This window comes from Sciurus carolinensis, chromosome 3, assembly GCF_902686445.1.
Source record: "Sciurus carolinensis chromosome 3, mSciCar1.2, whole genome shotgun sequence".
Lineage (NCBI taxonomy): Eukaryota > Metazoa > Chordata > Mammalia > Rodentia > Sciuridae > Sciurus > Sciurus carolinensis.
In genome coordinates, this window is record NC_062215.1 from 6,160,092 (window position 1) to 6,187,827 (window position 27,736).

General features: G+C 59.2%; 2 protein-coding genes across 4 annotated transcripts in view; one reads left to right on the top strand and one right to left on the bottom strand.

Annotated features, from left to right (window-relative positions):
• The first annotated feature begins 1,859 nt into the window (after nt 1-1,859).
• Nucleotides 1,860-13,924, top strand: Grin2c (glutamate ionotropic receptor NMDA type subunit 2C). Of its 2 annotated transcripts, XM_047544648.1 has the most exons (13): nt 1,860-3,190; nt 5,329-5,927; nt 6,499-6,613; nt 7,475-7,686; nt 7,831-7,996; nt 8,214-8,367; nt 9,335-9,460; nt 9,554-9,783; nt 10,165-10,325; nt 10,831-11,018; nt 11,832-12,064; nt 12,370-13,085; nt 13,605-13,924. In XM_047544648.1, the coding sequence occupies exons 1-13, from the start codon at nt 2,663-2,665 to the stop codon at nt 13,699-13,701; spliced, it is 3,525 nt and encodes a 1,174-aa protein (XP_047400604.1). In that variant the 5' UTR covers nt 1,860-2,662; the 3' UTR covers nt 13,702-13,924. The 2 variants fall into 2 exon arrangements, with proteins under 2 accessions (XP_047400604.1, XP_047400603.1); XM_047544647.1 differs by having other exon boundaries at nt 1,861-3,190; nt 12,370-13,923.
• A 2,062-nt stretch (nt 13,925-15,986) lies between these two features.
• Tmem104 (transmembrane protein 104) overlaps nt 15,987-27,736 on the bottom strand; it is a 54,111-nt gene continuing 42,361 nt past the window's right edge. For both annotated transcript variants that reach the window (XM_047544650.1, XM_047544649.1), the window contains exon 10: nt 15,987-19,695. In XM_047544650.1, the coding sequence (XP_047400606.1) occupies nt 18,935-19,695 (761 nt within the window). In that variant the 3' untranslated portion in view covers nt 15,987-18,934. The remainder of the gene's footprint in view (nt 19,696-27,736) is intronic.

Below are 27,736 nucleotides of genomic sequence, written 5' to 3' on the forward strand. Positions count from 1 at the left end.
TTATCTAGATCACACTGTCTGAAAGAAATAAATAGGAGCCACAGGTGTAAGTTTAAGTTTTCTTATAGCCACATTGTAAAAAGTAAAAAGAGACAGGTGAAATTAATTTAATAGTATATTTTGTTTAATTCAATACATCCAAAGTGTTATTTCAACATGCGATCAATATAAGACTGTGGACGAGGCCGTCTGCACCTTTTCCTGCTGTGTCCAGTATGCGGTGCGTTTTCCCACTGACAGTGTGCTCAGGTTTGGGCGAGAGTTTCAGTACTCCCCAGCTGCCTGTGGCTGGGACATGGTATTGGCCGGCACAGATTGAAGACTGAGAGCTTGTCACTGGGAGGTGGAGGTGGCAGGAGGCTTGGGGCTTCCTGAGGGCAGGGAACCTGCTGGAACTCAGAGGTGTGGGGAGAGATGAGCACACTGGCCTTGTGAAGAAGAGGACATCATGAGGTGCCTTTTTTTTTTTTTTTTCCTGTGGTGCTGGGGATGGATCCCAGGGCCTTGCACATGCAGGGCAAGTGCTCCACCTTGGAGCTCCGCCCAGCCCATGACAGTGCCCTTTCCCATCATGATTTTGCAATCCCAGGTAGGGATTAGCTGTCGCTACTACCAGTGATGTAGGATCCCATCCCAGACTCAAACAGGTCTCCAGACTGACATTTTCAACAGTGCACCGGGAAACCACACACACGGGAGATTTCAAGGGCACCAACATGAATACAGCTTCCCTCCCCTGTCCCACATCATATCTCCTCAGCCTGAAATTCTACCACGTGGTGTTTTAGCTTAAGGCTCTGACTGTCGTTAAACTACATTTCCCTTGGGAACGTTAGTGCTTTGAGCTATTATCAGTCCCTTTTACCTTCATGTGCATGAGCTTAGGATCCGTGGCTAAGAGAAGGTCTTGCTGGGGGAAGCAGAGAGCTTGCGAGGAGGGCAAGGTATGGTAGGAAGAGAAATAAGTTTAGAAAGAGGTTGGCAGTGCTAATAGCAAACTACCTGCTGATTCTGCAGAGTCCTCTCTGAGTTCCTGGAGGGCAGGGTTCGAATCTTACCCATATTGAAATTCTACCACTCCGTGTGTGGCACACAGAGGGTGCTCAATACACGTGTGCCATGCCACATTTCTGAACTAAAGAGTCCCTTTGTGGTCTCCCTTGGAGGGATCTGTTTAGCAACTCTGGGGAGAAGGGGTTTACCGAATGTTCTCTGGTGGTCCCTGCACTTCTCTTCCTCCTGTTTCCCTTGGGGAGAGCTAGAGGCCCAGGGAAGCCCTTGCGCCTATGCTGTGTGAGAAACTAGACTCTGGACAAAAGGAGGAGTGAGACTTAGTGGTGGGCAGACAGCAGGTGGCCCTGGAAGACAGCTAGAGCTCTGAAGGAAATCCGACTTTCAAATGCGTAGTTTCGGGGCAGGGGTGTTTGCAACCGCTTGCTCTGTTTTTTAACTGCATTTTTGTTACAAAGATGTGAAAATTCTGTAGGGGGCTAGCACGGCAGGCACACTTTCATGGCCCCCTGGCACCCTCTGTTCAGAAGTTGTTAGCGATGGAGGTTCAGGAGCTGGCAAAGCTGGGCCTGATGGGCAGCCGAAGGCCCTCGGGATTCACATTATGCTCAGCAGCTTGGCGCTGGGTCCTGATCCCAAGGAGCATGGGTAAGCAGGCGTGCGTGTCAGGCCCTTGGGTAAGGTGAAGAAGACCCTGCATATCTGTTACCTTGGCAAGCAGCTTGTGGCTTGTGTGTAAGATGCCCTGGGGTCTCAGGTGCCCCGCCCTGAACAGTTAGTGCTGCCACACTCCTTCTGCGGAGAGCTGCTCCTAACTGAACCCATGGGGCTGGGGTGGGGGGAGGGGAAGGGTAGTGATGAAGGCCGATGCCCAGGAGGAGGGGTCTCCAGCAGAGCCACACAGGGGAGGGCCCTGGGGCTGGCTTCAAGGAAGCAGAAATCCGAGCAGTTGCACAATCATGAGGGACAGATGGAAGGTCCAGTTTGGGCTTCAGGGAGGACTGCAGTGGGACACAGGGTCACAGAGCTGGCCGTCTTCACCCAGTTGAGGGGCTGACATCTATAGGATATGGCTGCTAATGGTAGCAGATAGTCCATTACCACACATAAGCCCTCACTGCTGTGATTAGCTCAGGCAAGAGAACATGGCTCAGAGAGGTTAAGTGACTTCTTCAAGATCACGCAGCTAGTGAGTGGCAGAGTGGGACTTGAACACCCGTCTGTCTGATTCAGATCTGTGTGCTGGACACCAGACTGGCATTTTCAGTGCACCTTGCTAGGCAGAGCCCCGGGGGCTGGGTTGTAGAAGGCTGGAATGGCAGGCCCGCCCTTGGCTCCCCTGGTTCAGAAGTTGTCAGGGAAGTGATGGAGGTGGAGGCCCTGGCGGAGCTGAGCCCGCTGGGCCGCGGCGGGGAGAGCTCTGTCAGAGGCGGATTCTTATTACTCTCAGCAGCCTGGCTCTTGGCTCTAATCCAAAATGACCGTGGGTAGCAGGGGCTCCTTTCTTACCTGGGGTGTTGTTCAATGGTAGAACGGAGGGTGACAAGCCGCTGTCCTGGCTCCTGTCCCAGCCCTGTCCCTCTAGGGTGCTCAGCTAACCGCTGTCTCTTTCTCTGTGTCTGTCTGTGTCTGTCTGTCTGTACCTCTCTTTATGGAGGGAGGTGTCCCCCTCTTCTTTTTCCTTCTTTGGATGTGTCCTCTGACCCTCACGCCCTGTCTGTCTGTCCATCTGCCTCTCTCTCTGCCTGTCCTGGTCTCTCCGCAGGACCCTCTGGTGGACATGGGTGGGGCCCTGGGGCCAGCCCTGCTGCTCACCTCGCTCCTTGGTGCCTGGGCAGGGTCCAGCTGGGGGCAGAGCCAGCGGGCCATGACAGTGGCCGTGGTGTTTGGCAGCTCAGAGCCGCCGCAGGCCCAGGCCCGTGCCCGCCTCACCCCCCAGAGCTTCTTGGACCTGCCTCTGGAGATCCAGCCGCTCACCGTGGGGGTCAACAACACCAACCCCAGCAGCCTTCTCACCCAGATCTGTGGGCTCCTGGGTGCCGCCCGTGTCCACGGCATCGTCTTTGAGGACAATGTGGGCACCGAGGCAGTGGCCCAGCTCCTGGACTTCGTCTCCTCCCAGACTCACGTGCCCATCCTCAGCATCAGCGGGGGCTCCACTGTGGTCCTCACCCCCAAGGTGCTGTCTAATCTCATGTGCCTTCCTCCCTTCCAGGCTGGGACTGGGGACCAGGGCTGGATCTGGAGGGAAGCTGGGACTGGGTGGGACTGGCAAGGAGGTGGCTCCAAGTGTGACTTGAGGGAGTGGGGAGAGTCTGGAAGGATATTCCCATGTTCCAGAAGACCAACTTTCTGGGCTGCTGTCCCAGTTGTGTCTGGATGAAGGGTGGGCAGGTGGCCAGCCCTGTCTGGTGTGGTGGTCAGGCCTGCCTGCTTGTCTCTCCTCTGCCTCTCCAGCCCTCTGTCTGGCTCCAGATGCAGGGGACATGTGGAGGGGGGCAGAGGGCAGGGACCCACTGGGGATGGAATCTGATGAAATGCCCTCTGGGCAATTGAAGTTACCCTCAGGGGACAGGACTCTAGGGGCAGGTCACATTTCCCAGGCACGGGGGGTTGAGAAACAGCCCTGCCCTCACAAATGGCTCTCTCCTTGCAGTTGCCTGGGGAGAACATCTAAGCGCACATGCATCTGCAGTCCCAAATGGGGACAGTGTTCTGAAGGAAAAGCATAGGGTACCGTGAGGGAGGCTCGTGTGGCCCCTATTTGAACAGTATTGGCCAGGGAAGGTCCCTCAAAAAGTGATGTCCTAGGGCTGGGGAGATAGCTCAGTCGGTAGAGTGCTTGCCTTGCAAGCGCAAGGCCCTGGGTTTGATCCCCAGCACCGCAAAAAAAAAAAAAAAAAAAAAAAAAAAAAAAAAAAAAAAGTGATGTCCACACTGAGACCTGGAGGCTAAGGGGGAGTTGGTAGGGGAGGGTGAGGTGCCCAGAGAGTTCCAGTTATAGGAGTGGAGGTGACGCTCAGAGCTTTGGAGGAGCAGAGAAAAGCTTAGAGGAAGAGGGGTCCCGGCCACAAGTACTGTTTTGGGCCACCAAAGATGCCGAGGGAAGAGGCTGATCTGATTTGCCTTTACTTTATATCATGGAGAATTTTGAGCATGCACGTGAGTTAAATGAATCCCCACCTCCCTCTCACCCACCTTGGCCAGCCCACCCCAGACTCTCTCCCACCCACTCTCCCTCTTCTGGGTTAAAGAGAAGTAAAGCCCAGACATCCTATGATTCCACCTATAAATATTTCAGTATGTATCTCTAGCAGAGAAGGGCTTTAAAAAATAAAACTACCACACATTATCATGTCCAAAAAATAATAAAAGTTCCTTAACATCATCAAATATCCAGCCAGTGTTCACATCTCCCCATTGTCTCATAAATGTCATAAATGTTTATTTTTAAGTCTGTCTACTTGAATCAGAAGCCAGATTGGGTTCACACGTGGGGATTGGTAGATATGGCTTCTAAGTCTCAACTTCTAGACCCCTCCTTCATCTCTCCCTCTCCCTTTTAATTGCAAGTCTGGGAAAAAACTGGGTTGCATGGCCTGTAGAGTTTCCCGTTTGCTTTTCAAAAACATTGGGACTGTGGCAGTGTGCTGAAATCTCCGAGGGTCTACAGTGGCCCAAGGGAGAGGCTACCCGTTTGGAGGGCGCTGCACTAACCCAGGCGCAAGCCACCAGTGCCTTGGGCTTCCCTAGGGGCGGAGGCGAACGTTCTCGCCTCTGGGGCTCCCACCCCGGGAGGAGGGTGCTTTCCCAGTTATCTCTGGGCCTCCGCATCAGCTCTCAGGATGGTGGTTTTCAGCCCTCACAATACTTGCAAAAAAGCACAGATGCCCAGCGAGGCACCTTTGAGATTCAGATTCAGTTGTTCTGGGGCAGCGCCTCTCACAATAGCGGGCTCCAGAAAAACCGGAAGAGCGTGTTAAACATACAGATTCCAGGCGTCATCCCCAGAGGTTCTGATCCAGTCGGTGTGGGGTGCGGCCCGAGAATCTGCATATCTAACAAGCTCCCAGGTGGTGCTGATGCTGCTGGTGTGTGGCCCAGCATGGTCAGGTGGGGGTCCTAAGCATGCGTATTTCACAAAGCTCCCCGTTGATCCCAGAGGGCAGCGGGGCTAGGAGCCACTTGGGGCCTGAGACAGGGAAGGGCTGTGGGCGGGAGCGGGTGGAGGGGCCAGAGTGGGTGGGGAAAGGGGCGCGAGGCGGGGCTCAGCCCGTCTCGCCTCGCCCCCGGCTCAGGCCCCGCCCCGTCCCCCAGGAGCCGGGCTCCGCCTTCCTGCAGCTGGGTGTGTCTCTGGAGCAGCAGCTGCAGGTGCTGTTCAAGGTGCTGGAAGAGTACGACTGGAGCGCGTTCGCCGTCATCACCAGCCTGCACCCGGGCCATGCGCTCTTCCTCGAGGGCGTACGCGCCGTCGCCGACGCCAGCTACCTGAGCTGGCGCCTGCTGGAGGTGCTCACGCTGGAGCTGGGCCCGGGCGGGCCGCGCGCGCGCACCCAGCGCCTGCTGCGCCAGATCGACGCGCCGGTGCTGGTGGCCTACTGTTCGCGCGAGGAGGCAGAGGTGCTCTTCGCCGAGGCGGCGCAGGCCGGCCTGGTGGGGCCCGGCCACGTGTGGCTGGTGCCCAACCTGGCACTGGGCAGCACCGACGCGCCCCCTGCCGCCTTCCCTGTGGGCCTCATCAGCGTTGTCACCGAGAGCTGGCGCCTCAGCTTGCGCCAGAAGGTACGCGACGGTGTGGCCATCCTGGCCCTGGGTGCCCACGGCTACTTGCGTCAGCACGGCTCCCTGCCCGCACCCGCTGGGGACTGCCGCAGCCACCCTGGACCTGTCAGCCCTGCCCGGGAAGCCTTCTACAGGTGGGCACCTGCCCAGGCATGGGGGTTAGGGGTGGGGCACTTCAGGGGACCTGGGTAGCCTGAGTTTGGGCTCGCTGGTCCTATCTCCTGCTAGCTGTGTGCCCTAGGGCCAAGTTTCCTCGCTTCTCTGGGCCCAAGTGTCCTCATCTGAGAAAACAGCAGGTGTCAGGGTGTGGTGAGGTGTTACAGGAAAACAGAACAGTAAGTACAGAACAAGCAGAGCAGTGTGGCGCTTGTCTGTAATCTCAGCTACTGGGCAGGCTGGGGCAGAAGGCTCAGGGGAGGCCAGCCTGGGCGACTTAGCAAGATCCTGTCTCAAAATAAAAAAATGAAAAAGGGTCGGGGATGCAGCTTAGTGGTAAAGCACCTTTGATTTGTTCAATCCCCAGGACCAAACCAACCAACCAACCAAACAAACAAAAAAACCAAACAAAACCCCCAAACCACACACACAATAATCACACAACAAATGTCTGAATGTGGTGGTGAAGCAGGAATGAGACCATGGATGGGTTGGGCAGAGCCACAGACTGGAGGATGGGGACACCCTGGCTTCTCTCCCCTGTTACAGGCACTTACTGAATGTCACCTGGGAGGGTCGAGACTTCTCCTTCAGCCCTGGTGGGTACCTGGTCCAGCCCACCATGGTTGTGATTGCCCTGAACCGGCACCGCCTCTGGGAGATGGTGAGAAGTGGGTGAGCCCAGGGGCCCTTGGCTTTTTTCTCATTTTGAGAGCCCAGCCCCTGTCAGGCCCACAACTGAGCAGAGTCCCTTCTGTCCCTCCTATAACCCTTCATCTTTCTGGTCCCAGCTGGGACCTCCTACGCTAGGCAACCTTTCAGGTCCTGCAGGCCCTGCTCTGGGCTCCATAAAGTGCTGGCTTCCCTCCACTACAAAACTCATCCAGCACTTCTATCACTGCCCCTGGGGGATGAACCCATGTCTGTGCCCACCAGAGACATTGGTGCTGAGTAGAGCCGTGTGCAGACCAGTGTGGGAGTGAGAGGGGGAGCAGGAACTAGTTCTGCCTTCGAAGGAGGAAACCAGGGAAGGCAGGACATTTGAGGTGGGCCATAGAGGGTTGGGCAGAAGTCCACCAGGAGGAGGTTTGGCCTGGTATAGGCAGAAGGGCATTTTAAAGTGGTATGGCCGGTGTCTCTGGGGGTATGGAGATGGAGGAAGTAGGATGAGGTGGTGGGATATGTGTGAAGGCTCTTGAGTGTCAGCTAAGGAGGGGAAGGGGACTGAGCATCGTGAGACAGGGTCAGCCTGGGTCTCAGGAGGATGCCAGCGGCAGCGTGGAGGCTGTGTTGGAGAGCACAGGGACCAGGGCAGGGGAGGCTGGGGAGCCCGCTCTCTGACCCATGCTTAAACCCTGGCTCTGTCTCTCCTGTTCTCCAAATACTGCCCAGGCCTTCCTCTGTCTGCCCTAAATGCCCCTAGAAGAGGGGGATTCTTGGCCCTGTAGGCTGCCCTCGGAGGTACCACCTAGAGGTGGGGGTAGTGGGGTTGGAGGTCCTGGACAGAGGCTGGTGGTCTCCACAGGTGGGGCGTTGGGATCATGGCGTCCTCTACATGAAGTACCCAGTATGGCCTCGCTATAGCACCTCCCTGCAGCCTGTGGTGGACAGCCGGCACCTGACGGTGGCCACGCTGGAAGAGCGGCCCTTCGTCATCGTGGAGAGCCCTGACCCTGGCACGGGAGGCTGTGTACCCAACACTGTCCCCTGCCGCAGGCAAAGCAACCACACCTTCAGGTCTGGTGTGAGCTGGGCGCCGCCACGGGAGGGTGGGCGGTTGCGGGCCTTAAGCCTGGGTATGGAGCCCAGGTGGGGAGGAGCTGCCCAGGCTGCAGCCGCTCTGCGCTGACTCCTGGTGGTGTCTTGTGGCGGCGGCTGCAGTAGCGGCGATGCAGCTCCCTACACCAAGCTCTGCTGCAAGGGCTTCTGCATCGACATCCTCAAGAAGCTGGCCAAGGTGGTCAAGTTCTCCTACGACCTGTACCTGGTGACCAATGGCAAGCATGGCAAGAGGGTGCGCGGCGTGTGGAACGGCATGATCGGGGAGGTAGGCTGGCCCCCAGCCCCACCAGCTTCCATGCATCTCTCAGCCACCTCTGGTGGTCACAGTGATGTGTGTGGTCGTCACTGAAGGTTGAGCTCTGGGGACCCCGGGGCGGGGGGAACACAGGACTCCACTGGTGGGGGCCAGAAGGGGTGCAGGGCGGGGCCTGGGGAGCATGCTCCACCCCGGGAGCCCCTCTTCAGGCCCCTCATGGCCCCAGGTGTACTACAAGCGAGCAGACATGGCGATCGGCTCCCTCACCATCAACGAGGAGCGCTCGGAGATCGTGGACTTCTCCGTGCCCTTCGTGGAGACGGGCATCAGCGTGATGGTGGCTCGCAGCAACGGCACCGTCTCCCCCTCGGCCTTCCTGGGTGAGGCTCGGCTGGGCAGGGTGGCTCCGGGGCAGAAAGGCCCAGGGGGTGGGTGTGCAGGGCATGGGCAGAGATGGGACGTTGGGGGTGGGAGCGCAGCTTCCTGGGCATCTGGAATGGACAGGGAAGGAGTGGCGTGACTGTTGTGGGTGCAGGTAGGGAGAACCAGCTAGATGGCCTGCCACTGTGGCCTCGTGAGGAGTGGGAAGAGACGCCGACTTCTGCCTCTTAGGAACCCAGCACTTTTCAGGAAGCCCAACTGTGGCAGGTCCCACTAGGTGCCCAGGATGCGGGCCTGGTCCTTGCCTTCCTGAGCGTCCAGCCAGGAGGTCAGGGGCAGCACTCAGGGGCACAGAGAGCTGTGAGGACAGGCAGGGGGCTGAGGAGGGACTGAGAGCTGCCCTGAGGGGCTAAGCAGGAGCGAGATCCCAGCTCTGCCCTTCCTGCTGGGTGGTCTCAGGCAAGTCACTGAAGCTCTCTGAGCGGGTTCCTAAGCTACAGGGAGGAGAACAAATCCGACTCCTAGCAGTGTCTTCACAGCAAAGCAGCAGGAACTTGTGGTGCTTATGATTGCTTTTCAAGGAGGCTGAGACCTGGGTCTTTCTTTCCAGTTGCCTGGGCCTTGGTTTCCCTGTCAGTAGAATGAGGAATGAGACTTGTCCTTGGAGACTCTGATTCCGGGTGGAAAGACCAGGTCATTCCTGCAGGGCCAGGCAGGGGATGTGAGGTCAAAGGAAGTCTCCTTAGGGTGGCAATGTGTGCTTGTAGGGACAAAGGGAAAGAAGGAGACTGACCTCCCTTGGGGGTCTCTCCCGGGACTCTGCTGCTCAGAGGGTTAGAGGTGACCTTGGCTCCATTCACAGGGATGGTGGGTCCCTCCTTTGACCAAATGGACCCACCAGTCTCCACCAGGTGCTGCTGGGCTGAGCGGGGCAGTGAGGTCTGAGTCACGTCCCTCTGTCTGCAGAGCCCTACAGCCCCGCAGTGTGGGTGATGATGTTTGTCATGTGTCTCACCGTGGTGGCCATAACTGTCTTCATGTTCGAGTACTTCAGCCCTGTCAGCTACAACCAGAACCTCACCAAGGGCAAGAGTAAGCTGTCGCCTGGGTCTGGGGGCAGGGGTTGGGCCGTGATGGGGTCTAGGCCTGGGCAAGAAGGGTCCCAGCATCCACCCTCATCTGCAGAGCCCGGGGGCCCGTCCTTCACCATTGGCAAGTCCGTGTGGCTGCTGTGGGCACTGGTCTTCAACAACTCGGTGCCCATCGAGAACCCACGGGGCACCACCAGCAAGATCATGGTCCTGGTGTGGGCCTTCTTTGCCGTCATCTTCCTTGCCAGCTACACGGCAAACCTGGCTGCCTTCATGATCCAGGAGCAGTACATCGATACTGTGTCAGGCCTCAGTGACAAGAAGGTTCTGGGGCCATGACCAGTAGTGGGGAGGGGGGACACCAAGGGTGGGGACAGGCCTTGGGTGGGCAGATACAGAATGATCAGAGTCTAGGGAATTTGAACTGGAGGCTGGAGAGGGATCAAGTGGGGGAGTGGGGGGGCGGGGAAATGGGGCAGTGACCACTCAAGTCCACTGGTTGAGTGGCCTTGAGTAAGTCTCCCATCTTGGGCCTCAGATTCTCCATTTGTAAGATACATATGCAGATTGGACTCTGTCCAGGGTCCTTCCACTCTGACTATGCAGGTCCAGACGATGGGGCTGGGCTCTGGGATGGGATTTGGGGTTCTAGTGCCTGGAAATTTGGGTGAAGTGGTACCGATGGCTGCTGTTCTCTGCCTGCAGTTTCAGCGGCCTCAGGATCAGTACCCACCCTTCCGCTTTGGCACAGTGCCCAACGGCAGCACAGAGCGGAACATCCGCAGCAACTACCGGGACATGCACACCCACATGGTCAAGTTCAACCAGCGCTCAGTGGAGGATGCGCTCACCAGCCTCAAGATGGGGTGGGTCCCCAGCCCTGCACTCATCCTGTCTCCAGCCACATGTCTCCCCAGTGACCAGTCTTAGCTCCATCCCTTCCTGAGAGACCCAAGGTGGGGACAGTGGAGCTGGGTTGTCCTGCAGGGCTTCTGGGGAAGGCGGGAGGGGATTGGGGGTAGAGTGGAGCTTGAATGAAAATGGATGCCCACCATGTGTTCCAGAAACGCAGCTGTGTTGCTGACCAGAGTTGAGCCTTGGCCTGACATGGCGGTTGTGACTTTACTGGGTCTTAGGGACATGGAGAGATTGGGCAGGGGAGGGGGCATGTCCTCTGGGGACAGAATCCCTGAGCTTCTCTGAGGAGGGCGGGAGTGGTCCTTGCAAAGGCAACAGAGAAGGCTCTGCCCACTTGTCCCTCCCTGGTGGTGCCCAATAAGCTCACGCGTTCAGACCCCTGCCAGGCCCCAGGTTCAATATCCCCCCTCTACCTGCATGGTCCCTGGCCCTGAGGGCTCAGCCTGTCCCCAGGAAGCTGGATGCCTTCATCTATGATGCTGCTGTCCTCAACTACATGGCGGGCAAGGACGAAGGCTGCAAGCTGGTCACCATTGGATCTGGCAAAGTCTTTGCCACCACTGGCTATGGTATCGCCATGCAGAAGGACTCCCACTGGAAGCGGGCCATAGACCTGGCACTCCTACAGTTCCTGGGGGATGGTGGGTGCTGCCATTGCTGGGGCTGGCATGGTTCCAGGGTAGTCTCCACAACCACTTAGTGTGCCCACAGCCTGTGGGAAGGAAGAGGCTCTGGGGGTGAGGTGGGGCTGTGGGGAGCAGGTATTAGGAGCAGCTGGATGAAGACCTGGAGGAGGGATGGGCTTGTAAGAACAAGAGCTTGGGCATCCCCAAAGGGCAGGGATGGCAGGGAAGGCGTCAGGCCACACGGGGGTCACAGCTGGCTGAACTTGCTTTTCCCCAGGACCCCTCCCATGATCTTTCCCAGATGAGCATGTCCTTTACAGTTTGATCTCCCCCATTTCCATCTTGAGATTACCTGGGGTTGTGCAGAACCAGGGTGTGGGCTGGCTTTGGCAGCAGGGGGCTCACATGAGCCTGCCCAACCCCAGGGAGAGCGTTGAGTTTGGAGGAGCCCCATCCTTATTAGCTAATGCTCATTACTATGTGGTGCTTGTGGTCCAAGGGGCCCAGTTCCATGCTCAGTATGCAGAAGGTAAAGTATATGATCACGAGTGAGCAATAAAGGAAGGGAAGCTAAATTTTACCCAATCAACAAGCCTTTCTTGGGCATGTGGGTGCCCTTTGCTGGGGGTGAGCAGGTGGCCTCAGTCTCTGCTTTGCTTTCCTTTCTTTTGACTGGCACCCGCCCCCACCCCACTTGAGTGGTCCCACTTGAGAAACAAGGGGGTGGTACCCTGACCCCAGATCCCTTCTTCCTCCAGGCTTGGGTTGAGTGTTGTTAGGGGGCTCCATTATGGGTTGGTTCCTGAGCCAGGTGTGTCCCTTTCCTAGGAGAGACACAGAAACTGGAGACGGTATGGCTCTCGGGGATCTGCCATAATGAGAAGAATGAGGTGATGAGCAGCAAGCTGGACATTGACAATATGGCTGGGGTCTTCTACATGCTGCTGGTGGCCATGGGGCTGGCCCTACTGGTCTTCGCCTGGGAGCACCTGGTCTACTGGAAGTTGCGTCACTCAGTGCCCAACACATCCCAACTGGACTTCCTGCTGGCTTTCAGCAGGGTAGGTGCCTAGGGGTACTAAGTAACCAGACAAGTCAGAGCTGGCCATGGCCCCATTTACCTATGTAAAAACTGAGGTCCTGGGAGGGGGCTACTGGGGCTGGAATCCTCATGTGCCATTTACCGGTTAGTGTGATTAGGAGAATCAATTCTGGAGGCTCAGACTTCAAATTCATCTGAAAAGCAACTCAGAGCCTGGCAGGAGGGGTCACCCAGCAGACAGTTGCTTCTGGGACTCAGGGCAGGGACAGTGGAGGCTCCTCGCTGAGAGGAGGGCGCGCTCACAGCCTCTTTCCTCCTGCCCAGGGCATCTACAGCTGCTTCAGCGGGGTGCAGAGCCTGGCCAGCCCCGCGCGGCCGCCCAGCCCAGACCTCACCGCCGACTCGGCCCAGGCCAGCGTGCTCAAGATGCTGCAGGCGGCGCGCGACATGGTGACCACGGCGGGCGTGAGCAGCTCCCTGGACCGCGCCACGCGCACCATCGAGAGCTGGGGCAGCAGCCGCCGCGCGGCCCCGCCCGCCTGCCCCGGTCCCGGCCCGCGACCGCAGGCCCCCTGCCCAGCCCCGGAGCAGAACCCCAGGGGCTGGGGGCCGCCGGGCGGGGGCCGCGCCGCGCTGGTCCGCAGGGCCCCGCAACCCTCCGGCCGCCCGCCGACGCCCCGGCCGCCCCTGCCCGACATCTCCCGGGCGTCTGCCTGGGAGGCGAGGTGGCGGGTCTCCGCCGGGAACCGCGGGCGGCACCTCTCGGCCTCCGAGAGGCGCGCACTCCCAGAGCGCCCCCTGTCCCCTGCGCACTGCCACTACAGCTCCTTCCCTCGAGGCGACCGGTCGGGACGCCCCTTCCTCCCTCTCTTCCCAGAGCCCCCGGAGCCCGACGACCTGCCGCTGCTGGGGCCAGAGCAGCTGGCCCAGCGGGAAGCCCTGCTGCGCGCCGCCTGGGCCCGGAGCCCGCGCCCGCGCCACGCTTCTCTGCCCAGCTCGGTGGCCGAGGCCTTCACTCGGCCCGGCTTGCTGCCTGCCAGGTACACTGGCCATGCTTGCTCCTGTCCCAACAGCCGGCCGGCCTGCAGGCGCTTGGCGCTGGCGCAGTCGATGCGGCTGCCCTTCTACCCAGAGGCCTGCAGGGAGGGCGTGCCAGCAGGGGTCCTCGCCTGGCAGCCCAGACAGCACGTCTGCCTGCACGCCCATGCCCACCTGCCGTTTTGCTGGGGGGCTGTCTGCCCTCACCTTCCACCCTGTGCCAGTCATGGCCCATGGCTCCCTGGGACCTGGGGGCCTCCAGTGCATAGGGACAGGACCCTGGGACTGAGTACAGGCTACAGAGACTGTGGGGTGCTGGAAGAGGTCAGCAGCGGAGCCTGTGGGACCAAAGGTTTGCGGGGACCCTGCACCTGGAGGCGGGTCTCCAGCCTGGAGTCGGAAGTGTGAGGTGTGGGCAGTTTTGGCTCCTGTTGGGCTGGATTCTCTGCATGGCACTGCCAGGGATAGGGGACAGGCAACCTTGGGCTTTCCTGGCTTCTGCAACGATATTCTGGTCATAGGACCCCAGTGGCAGACGATTCTTCCATGGCCAGTTCAGTGACCTCGGCAGGCTTTGGCTGTGCCCTCATCATGCGAAACCCTGTCCATCCAGCATGAGTCACAGGGAACAGAGGGGTAGGACCCCTGAGGATGTCTCTGCCCTGGTGTTAGTCGGCCCTGGTCATGGCTGCTGTGGACTTGGTGTGAGGGCACGGAGGCTGGACCTAGTGGGTGGGGCAGGGTTATCCTGCCCCGTGCTCCACCTGACTGGAGTCTCTGAGCACGGGGACATTAAACCAACCTTTTACAACTCGCTGCGCCTGGCTGCTCAATCTGCAACCTGGAAGGGCATCATGTCTTGGAGGAGCATAATGGGAGGATCCCAGGCAGGGCGCCTAGTGGCAGGGGGGCACCTCCCTCTGGGGGAGTCTTAGGAGTGCCTGGGGAGGATGTGGGGAGTAGGCGAGGCTGAGACATGGGCTCCAGACCACAGAAACCACTTGGTATTCAGTGCCAACTCAATCCACCCTGGTGCCAGATGTGACAAATGTGCTCAGCATGGGGGCTCTAGTGGTGATGGATGGAGTTCATCCCTCAGTCTCCTTGGAAAGGGAGGCTCATACCAGGGACTGCAGGTGTCTCACCTTGACAGGGACCACCCGGAAGCCTGATGGGTCAGGGTGGAAAGACTGCGGAAGGTCTGTTGGGAGCCTGCCAGGCTGGTCTCGGCCCTAGACTGGCTGTTCTGTGGGCTCTGGAAGCCTGGCCTGGCTGGCATCCAGGGCCAGGTGAGGCTCAGTCTCCCAGGTGCCAGGACTTCAGGTGGGAGAATTTGCCCCTCGTTCCAGCACTGCATCCTCCCTCGGAAGCTCTCAGCTGACCTCCTTTCCCCGTCGCACCATTTGCCCTGGGCCACGTGAAAAGGTGGCTCTTGTTATAGTCTTCGGTGTTTCCACATCTGCAACTGCTTTTATCCCCTGGTGACTGAAGTGAGCGAGCATTCGTTCCTCAAACGTGGTGGGCACCATCAATTCTGTCAGACCCTTTCCTGATTGTCCTCAACAGGTTGGGTGGAGGCCAGGCACATATTAATTCCACATGACAGAGAGGTACTGATCCTTCTGGCTCCCTTTCTCTCTGCCCAGTGCCCTCCCCCATAGCTCGTGCCCAGGAAGCAGGGTTCCCTGTTCAATCTCCAAAGACAGACCTGGGTAGAGGCCACGAGAACTGACCTTTTGGTTTGGTTTTAGAGATAGAAGCAGTTGAGATGGTAGGGTGGGCTACACCTCCATTTGTGGCTAGAGTCTGACCATCCCAAGAATGGCTAAACCCCCATACACAACAGTCAAATGCACCTTCTCTGCCCTGTGGATGTTGGTGGGTTGAACCAGAATCGGACAGGTAAGGAGTGTGAGTCTAGGTGGGTGCTCTGCAAGGGAGCTTGACCTTGGTTGAAGCCACAGTAGTGAGAGGGTTAACTGTTGGCTACTACTCCCTGGGTGGGACCCCACATTCTCCCCGAGCCAGGATCTGGTGCAGCCCTGGGGGAGACTGTGGCGGGGGGGGGGGGCAGGCTTCTTTCTCTGCTCACTGCCCCAAATCATTAATAACCACAGACTGGAAAGATAATTAAGAGCCAAATGTGGAACCGAGCCTGCTGTTGGCTTGGAGGCGGGGCCACTCCTGCTCACCTGGTCAGGCCCTGGCTGCCTTGCTACATCGAGGAATGTATGGAGTGGGGGACACGAATCCCTGGGGTGTGGTTCAGAGCTGGTGTGTGGCTTCCAGCTCAAAGGGGCAGTGCCCTGCCTCTCCAGGGGGAGGTGGAAAGCCAAGGTGGGGCGGGGAGGAGAGGAAGCAAGGCCTTAGATGTGAAAGAGCCTACACCAGGGCCCACCGACCCCCACACCCAAATGCTGTTTTTCTGCTTTGGTGGGACACAGGAAGAGAGAGGCCCAGCCACTAGTCGCAGTAGGAAATTCTTAGTCTGACCTGGTTCCCTCCTGCTGATGTCCTCGCTGCTTTTCCCTTGCTCTTTAGCCCAACGCTCACATCTACCCCAGCTTTTTCTGGGGAGCCAGGTAGGGTGGGGGACAGAGTTCACAAAAGGGTTGGCATGCTGTCCCAGGTCTGCCTTGCTCTTTGAAAGGGGAGGTGTCCAAGTCTCCCAGGGGATCAGGGAACCAGAGCCCATCCCTTTCTGCCCCCAAGTCCTCTAGACCCCGAAGACGCGTTTCCTGACTGTGCACTGCAGGCAACGGCCATCAGGCGCCGCCGCCTCTTTAGAAGGCCATGAAGCCAATTAGCCGTCTGAAGTCTGAAATGAGCCCCAGGTCTTGGGCTGGGAGTGTGGTCACGGCTGGCAAGGGACAGGGAGGTAGCTGGGCATCAGTGAACAGCAGCTTTATTGAGCGCTTCTGTGCCAGGCACTGGGCTCAGTCCTTTATTTTCCACCACCTGTCAGTCAAACAGGCAGTTACCCCGCGTCACAGAGGAGGCTCAAAGAAGTACCGAGCACTGTGACAGGCACACAGCAGGCCCTCTATACAGGTCACGTCTCCCTTTCTCCAGGATGTGGCTGACACTGCCAGCCCCAGGCCCCAGGGAGGAGTGGCAGGGCTCTCTGGCAGCTCTGGCTCTGGGGCTCTAGGAGCCAGATTTTCCAGGGGCCCCTGGCATGAGTCAGCCTCGCTAGGGCCTCTGACCCCTAAGCAGGCTGCAGTCTCAGCTTTCTGCTCCCCTGGGGCCTGGCACAGCTGCCACTTCCCCTCTGCTGGTTGCCTGGTTGCTTTCCACCACTCGGGTGTCAGCCTGTTGCCAGGGCCGCGCCTGGCCCCATGTGGCGAGCACAGATGTGTGGCCTGGGGCCTGGCCCGGGGCCCACTGCCACCTTCCACAGCTCAGCAGTGCCTCCGCCTGTCACCTGCCATCTGGCCCATCTACAAGCCACAGCCGCCTCCCAGGCCTCAGGTGAGGCAGAGTCAGAGGGCTGGCAGCAGGCGCCAGAGCTCAGGTGGGCCTGGCACCTTGGCGTGGAGAGGCAAAGACCGTCTTCTCCACCTTGACCTGGCTTCCCTTGGGGGCTGCTCTGGACGCGGCTAGAGGCTGCTGAGTTTAAAACCGCCACAGTGACACTTGCACCTTGTGCCAGGCGGAGCTGGCATCCCCGTTTTCCCCACCAGTGACCCACAGGGCCCCTCTGCGAATGAAGCCACGACTTGACTTGCCTCTCACGTTGATATAAAAGCTCACGGTCGGGCCTGCTGCGTGTGGCGGGCAGCATTACCTCGGGAGGTCTAGCTGCTAGGGTCTTCCATCCCTCGGCCCGACCCGCCCAGCCATCTGTGGCAGAGGCCAGTGGTGGAGAGGAAGGTGACCTCATCCGATTTTTCACAAGACAGGTGGCAGGTGGAGACCAAGGTGCCAAGAAACCAGACAGTGGGGAGGGTCCCTGCTTGACATCTGTGACATGATCACTTCAGGTCAATTCCCTCCAGGGCTGGGGCTGCTGGGGCTCACAGGAGGAGGGGAATGTAGTCACCAGACTCCACTACTGTGTGTGGCTCCAGATTGTCACATAAATCAACCTGGGCTTTATGATGCTAATAAATTTGCTTCCAAAATTTGGTTTGGAGCCCGGGGCGGCAGGATGATTTAATTTGCTTTGTCCTTAAGCAAGAGGGAGTGTAATTGGAGAAGGTAAGTACAGATGTTTTAATTGAGTTCTCAGCAAACAGCAGGCAGCTTCGGGGAGGGCCCAGCACAGGGGGGGGCGGCTCTTCCTCATACTTGGCCTCAGCACCCTGGTGCCAGCTGGCTTGGTCCACCCCTGGGCAGGGCCTCCTGGGAAGATGCCACTGTGGCAGGTGGGGACGGAGCAGCTATTTCTCACATGGATGGAAGATGGTGGCTATGGGGATAGCTGTGACAACTGCCCGCACGTGACCGTGGCGAGAAGGCAGACCGAGGCCACTTACGACCCAGGGAGTCTCAGGGGCAGGGACGTCAGGGCCAGGAGCAGAGCAGTGCTGCCTGCAGACCCACATGCCCTGGGTCCCAGGGTGTACCGTCCAAACTTTAGAGACAGCGAGACACACAGAGGAGCAGGTGGCGCAGGTGCCCTCACAGGGCTAAGCAAGGCACTGAAATCAAGAGGGCGGGGCAGGGGCCGGAGCTCCCGTCCCCCAGAGAGGCGGCTCCCCGGCAAGCCGCTCTGCGCTCCAGGACAGGTGGGACCGGGTCAGGGCTGGGGGCAAGCCAGGGTCAGGAAGGATCCCCAGGGCCTGAAGCAGAAGGCACATCGAAAATGCAAAGTTCAATAGAGTCACCTGTGTCTCCACAGTGGCTGGCCCGGTGCATGCGTGACTGAGCGGGAGGTGGCTGGGAGCCTGGCCTCCGTCCACAGGAATGGTGGCAGGTGTCTCATCCAACCCTGCAGCACTCAGGGACGGGGAGAGTGGGACCGCTGAGCACCCATGGCCAGACTCCAGAGGGAGCACCCTTAGTGTCGGATCAGAGCAAGGCCGCAGGCTGTGCTGCTGCCCGCTGGCCTGACCTTCCACGGGCAGGAACCACGAAGCCACATGCCCAGGGCAGTAAGCCACTAGGGGCGGTGGTGGGGGCAGCACCCTCCAACAGAACCCCTATCCTGCAGGAGACCCGGAGGGTTCCAGGAGGGCAGCCAGGGGGCCAGGAGCCCCTTCCCAGAATCCTGAGCGAAGGACTTTAAACAGCTCATAGGCTGCTGTGTGCCCTGGCAAGGGATGTGCCATTGGCACAGTGCCCCAGAGATGGCAGCCACAGCAGGAGCCCTCACGGCTCTGGTTTGGGGACCCTGGTGCCAATTAGCACTTCCCAATCTTGTCACTGGAGCCACCAGGCCCTCCCCTAGGAGTGGCGCTTAGCAACTCTCAGGCCTGGCAGGGAGCTGGGTCCTGCCTGCCACAGGCAGGCCAGGTTAGCAGGGCCAGGCTTGGGTGGCCGCTGCTGGTGGACAGGCAAAGATGCAGGAAGGGGCCGGGGAGGGCGGAGGAGAGGACAGGGGTCGGGTATAAATAGCAGCAGCGCCAGCACTGTGTTTCCCCGCCACACGGGGGAGGAGCCTGCCTCCCACAGCTGAGGGGGCAGCCTGTGTGAAGCGGGTGCGTCCTGAAACCCCAGAGCAGCCACGCGGTGCCCGGGGCAGGAAGGCCTGGGCGGGGGGCAGCTCCAGTGAGCCAGGCCAGGTACACACTGGGTGGAGTCCTGGGCGCGGAGGGTCCCTGTCCTGCCTGCCCACGAAGACCTGGGTGGCAACTAAATCTTGCTCCGCAGGTGGCCCAGCCCTCCTGTCAGCCGGCACGCCCTGCCATCAGAGCTTGGTCTCGCTGAGGACAATGTTGGCTGTGACAAAGAAGAAGCAGGAGAAGGCCCAGAGCAGCACAAAGCCCACCCAGAAGGTGTGGCGGAAAGGGGACCTGTGCTTGTTGATGGTCCCGCAGCCAAAGGCCAGCTGGGTGTCCTTGCGGCAGTGGTACACCAGGAAGGCAGGGATGACGAACTGGATGCCGGTGCCCGCGTAGGCCCCGGTGATGCCCACCAGGGACTCCAGGTCGTGGGTGCAGAAGGCCACCAGCACAGGCGGCACCAGGGTGATGGTGGGGAAGACCACGCGGTCCACCACCCACGGGTACGTGCCGCCCTCGCGGTGGAAGAGCGTTTTCCAGTTGTTGCGCAGGGTCACGGCGATGATGGGGAAGTTGGTGCTGATGGTGAAGACCGGGAAGAGGCCCAGGAAGAAGCGCACGGCGGCCAGGCCCACGATGTCGCAGCGCGCGAAGTTGAGGGTGTACATGTCCATGAGGCTGTCGCCTTGGAAGCAGAAGATGGCGGTGAAGGACAGCAGGCTGTAGAAGGCCAGGATCAGCACGTAGTCCAGGAACACCAGCTGCGTAAGGTGGCGCTTGGAGGCGACGGGGGTGATGAGGGACGGCAGGGAATGCTGGCACATGAAGGAGTAGACACACACCCCGAGCAGGTTCCGGAGCCCCGAGAAGTTGGCCGGGGGCGGGTGCCCCTCTCCTTGCCCCCTTCCGATGCGGACCAAGGCCAGCACGATCATGATGGCGAAAGCTGGAAGACAAGAGGGCAGTCAGCGCGGCGTGGAACAGCCCTGCCAGGGACCTCTGTGGTCTGGGGGCCTGTGGAGGGACTAGAGGCCCCTAAGAAAGAACCTGCACATTCAGATTCACGCAACCCCAAAGCCACGTTCTGGAGCTACTGAACTTAGGAATGCCCCACCTGTCCCTCTCTTGTCCTGTCCCACCGTTCTGCTGCCCCGTGGGGGGTGTCTCGGCAGGATCCAGGGCAGTGGTAAGCCAGGGCGTCAGCAGGGTGGCCCAGCCCCTGGCTTCCTGGCAGGGAGCAGACTGGTCAGCACACCTGTCTTTCACCCTCTCTTGGTTTGAATGATGTGCCCGGGGAGTCAGCAGGGAGAGCAGGGTAGTGGGGCACAGGCATTTGGAAGGAAGTGCTCTCCTAGGCTGACAGCAACAGGGTAGGCATGCCGGGAGCCCTGTGCAGAGGTGGAGCCAGGGCCTGCGGCAGGCGGGAGGGGACCAGTTGTCATGCCAGGGAAGAAAAGGCACCAGGAAGCAATTCCGGGGACTGCTGAGTCCTGAGTTGCTGGCACCAAGGCTGGAGGCAAATGCCTCGCGGTTCTGTTCCTCTGGCCTGGTGGCAGTTAGTGGATGGAGGGTTTGCTGCAGGAGCAGGGAACCTGTGCCCTGTCTGTCCAGAGCAATCCAGCCTCTGTCACTGATGGAGACCAGGCTGGCCTCATGTAGCAGCCTCCTAGAACAGCCTCCTCTCAGGCCCTCCACCCGCAGACTGGCTCACCAGCCTGTCCTCTGGCATGGGAACACTGTGGAGGTGTCGAGCAGAGCACCTGTGCACAGCAGTGTTCAGGAAGAACCGAGCCATTGGCAGAGAGCATTCCTGGCCCTCTGAGGAGACGGGACTTCGAGGTCTTTCTGCAACTCTCTGGCTTCTGTATTTGCTCTACGGATCATTTAGAACTGGCACCATTAGCTACTTAACAACACTGAGACAACCAGCGTCCCTGTCTCCATTCTGGAGTTTATAAACCCTGCTGTCTCTGTTCAGAACAGACCTGACAGACCCTCAGCCTCGCCAGCTCCCTCAGATAACCACGGGGATGTGGGTGAGCGTGAAGCAAGACTGAGCTAGAAGAGGCCAGCGTGGAGCCTGGCCCTCCTGACGGCAGGCCCACCAGAGGCTCAGGGTCCTCCCCAGGGAGAGACTGTTCTGCTGGGACCCACAGGGAGCCGGGCCAGCGTCCCCCCACACAGTGCCACTGGGGAGTGGGATGGAATCGTCGATCACTTTAATCAGAACTGCCTGACACTGTCGGGGACGGGGGGTGGCGGAGGGGAGGGGAGGAACAGGCTGTGAAGATTGCCAATAAAGAAGATGATTTGTTTCCGCCTCTCTCCCGCTCCGTCCCGCCACGCCTGCCGCTCCAGGGTGTCACAAATCTTCCTGGCCCTGGCCAGTCAAGGGGAAGCAGTGACCTAGTTCTTCCCTCAAGTCTTGGCCCAGGCAGTCTGGCTCATCCCAGAAACTCCCTGGGTGGGCGCAGGAGGGGTGTGAATGGCAGACGTCTGTAAGGAAGACCTTCTCCAGGTGCACTAGGGCAGGGTGTGGGGGGCCTGCAGCAGGCTGGCAGGGCAGGGTGGGGTGCAGCTGGGGCCAAGGCCACAGGAGGCTGCAGCAGACAGCTGTGCCGCTGTGGGTAGTGTGGTAGGCCAGGGTCAAGGGGCGGCGAGATTCCAATCCTGCCTGCCACTACTGTTCAGGGTGCCACCTGTGACCAGGACCTGCCCAGGCCCTGGCCAAGCCTATGAATTTGCCAAGAGAAATCCTCTGTCTGTTCCTTGACCTTGGCCATGGCCCCCAGGTCCTGGCAGCAAGAGGGCAGATGCTAGCTGTCCAACGTGGGCCTCTGTTAGTGCTCTCTGGCCCAGGTGCTGGCTGGGCTTCTCTGCATACCTTCCTGCCCAGCCCCAAATCTCTAAGAAGCTGGAGGAGATGTGGGTGGAAAGTGGCTCACTTATTCAGGAAGGCTGTCTGGACAGCCCGACTGGGGGCTCTCCTTCTCAGGAACAAAGCACGTCATGAAGTTGTTTCCAGAACAGCGAGGTTGCCTGAGGAGGCACCCCTGTGCACACGCCCACCCTTGACGCACACCCAGGGACAGGGGTCTTCAGAGCAGACATCTTGGAAAAGGGGGTTTGTACCTTTACGTCAGTGATGATGTGGGATGTTTCTAGAACTTCTAGGACATCTGCAAAGTTGTGGTTACAGGCGATAAGAAGACGTATCAGAGTCTTTTAATAAAGATCCTACCTACACTAGTCACCCATCTGGTTCTCTTGATCTTCATCAAAACGTCTACTTCCAAAAACCAAATCTATCACTGAGGGCTTGATGTCGTCTGTATCCAGGAGTGAAAAGCCGACGCCTGAAGCTCTCGTGAGGTGATTCCAGGAGTGTTAGACAGTGTCCGCTGCACGGAGTGGCGGCTCCTCGTGAGCACTGGGGCACAGCAGGCTCGTCCACAGGCTGTGTGGTCTTCTCCTCCCTCCGTCCTGTCAGTCTCGCCCTGCACAGTTCTTTCTGTCCCAAGGTCCCCTTGCTCTGCCAGGTAGCACGGTAGTGCCGCCGGTGCTGGGAGGACAGACCGGGGCACCCAGGTCCAAGCAGAGGCGGCTCTGTCCACCCAGTGCTGTGCACTGACCTGGGCCCTGGAGCAGTGTCAGCGGGCCCCATCTTGCCCTTGGGCTCAGCCCAGTGGGTACAGTGAAGGGTGTACACTGCCACACCGGCACACGGACAGGTCAGGTCAGAGCATGTGCCTGAGGAAGTGGCCATCCAGGCCTGAGGGCGAGCCCCAGGCAACCCCAGGACAGGCAGGCCCCTCAGCGCCCACCACCATGAGGACACATGGGCAGCACCGGCTGTCTCTTGGGAGTGGGGAGGGAAGGGACACTTTCTGGCTTGGCCTCCGGACAGGCAAGTTTAAAAGAAACCTGCGTGACCCCAACTCTGGGCTCCAGCAGACAGAAGCAAGAAGGGAAGGAAGCGAGGCCAGGGCTCGGAGATGGGGCACAGGCCTAAGCCTGCCCCTGCCCCGGGACCACACCTCTTCGTCCTCCCCTCCGCCCCCTGCGGTGGCTGGAAGAGCAGAGTTCCACGGCTACCTCCTGGATAGATGGCCCGTCCCCAGAGACAGCTGCTCCGAAAACTCATTAGATCTGCTCATAAATCAGAGTGAACAGGCATGACAGGCGTGAGCGACAGGCGGCCAGGAGGTGCAGCGGGGAGCGCGGCCCTCAGTGCGCACTCCGGTGCCCAGGCCTTGGCCACCCAGGCCACGCCAGCTTATGCCCACCTCGGAGACGGCGTGGGAGGCATGGGAGGATGTGGCAGTGAGACCGAGCAGTGAGGGACACCCAGACCTCCAGCACTCCCCCAGCACACAAGCAGGGATTTGCCCTGGGCAGGGCCTACAGTGCCCCAGGGCCAGGGCCAGTCCCACTGGCTGTCTGCCCTCTCACAGGCTAAGTGCAGAGCATTCTGCACCAGAAATCACACTGCGCGGGGTGAGGAGAAGCATCGGGGAGCCGGGGAGGACTCCGAGGGGAGGAGGCAGTGAGGACCTGACGCCACGTCACATGAGGACTGTCGGGAGGTGATGAGGGGCAGGAGACTCTGCATACCACAAAGAAACAACCGTGCAGGTTTTATGCAACCCCAGGCTCAGGCAGGACGGCGCCCGGCCTCCACGAAGATGTATTAGCGTCTGCCGAGTGTCAGCACTACGCTGGTCACCTGAGGGGGGCACAGGACACCGACAGGTGGAAGGTATAGGAGACCATTACAACAGAAGGACTGGACGCTGGTCACAGGGGCTGGGGACCAGGATGACACCCGTGGTGGGAAGTGTCCAGTGCAAGGGTAGAAGGCCACCTGGTGGGTCTTAGAGGGGAGCCAGGCACCAGAAGGGACTGCGAAGACCACTGGGCTGTGACTGCCACAGTCCAGTCTCACACTGGGCCTAGGAGAGGAGGCGCTCCTTGCAGGGAAGTGACAAGGACTCAGGTTTCCAGGCTCCCAGCCCGACTCCGCCTGACGCGGCGTGCACGCAGGCTTCTGACAGCCACCTAAGTCCTACAGGCTGGCCTCGCCTCATTGATTCACCTTGAGGCACAGCCTCACCACACCCCGCCCCCAGCTCCTCAGGAGGCAGGGAGAAAGGCAGGCGCAGCAGGCAAGTCATTATCTCGGGAACCGAGACAAAAACAGGCACAGATCCTGAGCCTGAGCAGCCAGCGTGGAGAAGGCAGCTCCTTCCCTTTCCAGGGAGGTTAGGGTAAAGGCAAAATTCATAAAAGCTGCCCTGCCTGCCTGCAGACCTGGGTGGCTTCTGTGCCCCCGCAGAAGCGCGTCCAGTCTACGGGCGTCAGGGTGAGCCGAGGAGAGGTTGGTGGGTTCACGTTAACATCAGTGTGCACTCATGGCGTGCTGGCACCCTCTACTGTGGTGGCCAGTTTCACATCCGTGTGCCTTCTCACAGCAGTCAACAAGTCAACAAAAACTGTCAAAAGAGAAGTGCTGCAGTCCTGCCACTAATCCCAGTGACCCGGGAGGCTGAGGCAGGAGGATCACAATTTTGAGGCCAGCCTCAGCAACTCAGCAAGGCCCCATCTGAAAATAAAAAAATAAAAAGGGCTGGGGGTAGAGTTCAGTGTAGAACACCCCTGGGTTCAATCCCCAGTACCCAAAAACATAAAAAATAAAGAAGAAGTTTCTGTGGGAGCTGCCTGGCGGTCTGTCCTCAGAGTCTCTCTCCTTGGCAGAGAGGACAGGACAGCCAACATCCTTCTGAACAGCTGCCAAAGGGCAAAGGTGATGCTGACTGTTAAGAGACTGAGAATAAACAAACACCCACGTCTCTCTAGAACCCTCCCTTTCTGAGCAGTCTACCCTCCTGGGACTCACCCTGGGGCTAGGGAAGAACAGAACCTTGCTGACAGGTGAAGCCACCAATGGGTGAGGCCTCATAGTGGACTTGTGGGGCCAGATAGGGGATGAGAAAGTGTCTGATGTTGGGGAGTCCAGGGTGTGGGTGCTCACTTTTGGGAATCCAACAAGCTCACCCGAGCTTCAGCCTAAGTAACTAGTGAGACCCCATTACAAAACAAAACAAAAATCGGTAGCACTTGTTTCATACTGATTACAAGCTGAAAGAGTTTTGGTATGTTAAGCATATTATCAAAATTGATTATATGCATATATACTTACTAATTTATTTTTTATTTTGAGGCAGGGTTTCACTAAGTTGCCCAGGTTGGACTTGAACTCATGATCCTCCTGCCTCAACCTCTCAAGTTGCTGGGATCACACCTGTACACCACTGTGCCCAGCTCTGATGACATTTTAAAGTGGCTACCGAAAATCTAAAACTTTCCCAGGTGGACAGAGACACCTTCTGCTGGACAGCGGGCGTCTCCTGTGCCCGGGGTTCTGCCCGTGCTGGGTGCGGCTGTGCAGCTGTGAAGCATGATCCTTTGGGAATCTGAGACTTCCACCTTCGGCCCCCATTTTCAGCCGAGGTTTCCTAACTCCAACTCTGTCACCTGCCTTATTTGCATGGGAACGCTGAGAATCTGGGGTGGGGGTATGATATTGCACTGATCCTGCTTGAAAAGCCAAGGGACAAGTAAGTTCTGAGCTCCTGCAGCTGTGACGGTGGGGGGGGGGGTGGCTGGGCTTGGGACGCGTGCTGGAGCAGAACCTCTCGGGAACCTGGGGGGCTCTGCCTAACAACCCCGACCCCGGCCAGCCTGCTCCCCTACTCAGCCGGCCTGGGGGTGCTAAGGAACACACCTGGGGTGGGAAAGGGGGACACAGGTCCACATGCTCTAGCCCTCTGCCTTTAACCCCTCAGTGCCCAACTCTGCACAAATACTTGGAGCCGTGACCCTAAGAGCCAGGGATGAACCCAACCAACTTCCTCCCAGTGCCCGTGGCCACAAGCCTTCCCAAAGCTGGTGCTGCTGTGCTTTTCCCTGCCAGCTACTTCCTGGATAGCAGCCCCCTCAACCCTCTGACCTCTGATTCCAACCCCAGATGCTCCTGAGGCTCGGGCAGGCCCCAGCCTGGACCGCCCCAGACACTGGGCTCTTCTCCAAGTTCTGCTCATGGCTCCCACTCCGGCTCTGCGCAGGCAAGGAGGAGGCCATCCATCAAGGCGACTGTCAGAGGGATAGCCCTTTCTTCTCCAAGCAGAGAGTCAACATGCCAGGGCTAATGATAACAAATGGCCAGTGTGTGGCCGTCACCAGATCTGGCACTGGTGCCCCTGGCAGGGGCTGGCTCTGGGTCTGGGGGAGACTTGACGCTGGTTTCGTCCTTCATGGCCATATTGCCCTCATGGGGTGCAGGCCAGGGGCGGCCTTGCCTGCAGCTGGGTCATCAGGAGGGCTGGGAGCTGAGAACACCGAGCAGCCCTACACAGGAGCGCGTGGCTGGGCGTCTGCTCCTTAGGTAACCAGACAGACCAACTGCAAAAGGAGAGCCACATTCAGAGGGGACAGGAAGAGACAGGAGCCGGCAGGTGGAGGTGTGAGTGATCCCCAGGAGGCTGCATATCTTGGAAAGCTTTGCCAGAGGGGAGGAGGCTGTTTTTCAAGTTATGCTGGGTCAACTCCTGCCGCTGCCACCGCACCGTGCAGCCTCGGGTGGACTGTTTCCTTGCCTTTAAAAGCGGAGGTGACTGTGGGGTGCTGAGGAGAGGAGGGGAGCCGGTGCGGGCAGAGCCAGGCCCACAGCCACTGCTCAAATGTGGGAGTCCCTCTGTTACGGCAGAGCCTTACCTCCCGCTGAGGCCCAGGTCCCAGAGGCAGGGACACCTTGTCAGCGCCGAGTCCTCCCCCATTTCTCCTTGTCTAAGAAGGGGACTGGGATTGTACTGGTGATCCCACCTGCTCAGTCAGGTGGAGCCACTGTCAGAACAGTCCCGAGGACGCTGGTCACTGGCACCAGGGTCAGCTAATCCTTCAGGGTTTGGGGGTCAGGGATGGGGTGGTGGCAAGCAGGGCCCCAGACAGGCTGCTCAGACCTGCTGCATGAGCCAGAGCGATCCAGGTTTCTCCTCTTGACCTGACCAGCATCCCTAAGGCCACACAAAGCCAAGTATCCCGCACTGTCATCTGGGTGTGTGTCTCTCTGGTGCCCAAGTGGGTCCATCCTTCCTGGCCATCGCCATTCTACCTGGGCACAGGCCACCGGTCTCCTCTGTGAGCCCTAAGAGGACAGACCATTCTTGTCCCCCTGGAAGTTCTCTCTGGCCCCACAGAGATGTGCTTCTGGGTCCTACGTCGGATTGCTCCCTGGGGCCTGCGTGACATTCTATGCTGGCCTTGCCTGTAACAACTCGCCCCAGACTCACTCTGATTTCTGCTGAAAGGAGGGAATTCAAAGCCACTCTGGCTCTTTCCCATGCTGAGCTGGTCCCTGAGCTTTCCTCCTTATTCCGGAAGCTGGAGAGAAGGGCGCTGCAACCATCCACTTCACGGGACTGGGATCTGCCCTTGGTCGGTGGTCCTCCGTGAGGACTTGGAGCATTCTTCCTCTACTGTGGCAGGAGGGGTGGCAGCGAGGCAGGTGGGCAGTGAGTCTTGGAGCAACCAAGGCTGCAGCAGGAAGTCGAGTCCTGGCCTTGGCATCCTTTAGCCCTCCCCACCCCTGGGGCACGTAGGGGGCACCTGGCCCTGGCTGCAGGGCCTCCGCTTTCCACTCCCAACGCCTGAGCAGGGAAAGGCAGGGCAGGGGCCTCTGCTGATGGGACATGACAAACCTAGGCACCGCTGTCCTCCCCTGAAGGCCACTGGGTCCTTTCCTCCTGAGCAGCCAGCAAGATGCAGAGAGAATAGGAAGAAGAGAGGAGAGAGAAGAAGAGGAGGAGGCCACATCAGGACAAGGACACTTGGGTCCCCTGGCCGGACACAAGTGCTGGAGCACTGGGCTGCTGTGGCTCCCACTCGCTCTGCAGGTGCAGATGGCTGCCAGACTGCAGCAGGGCAGAGGC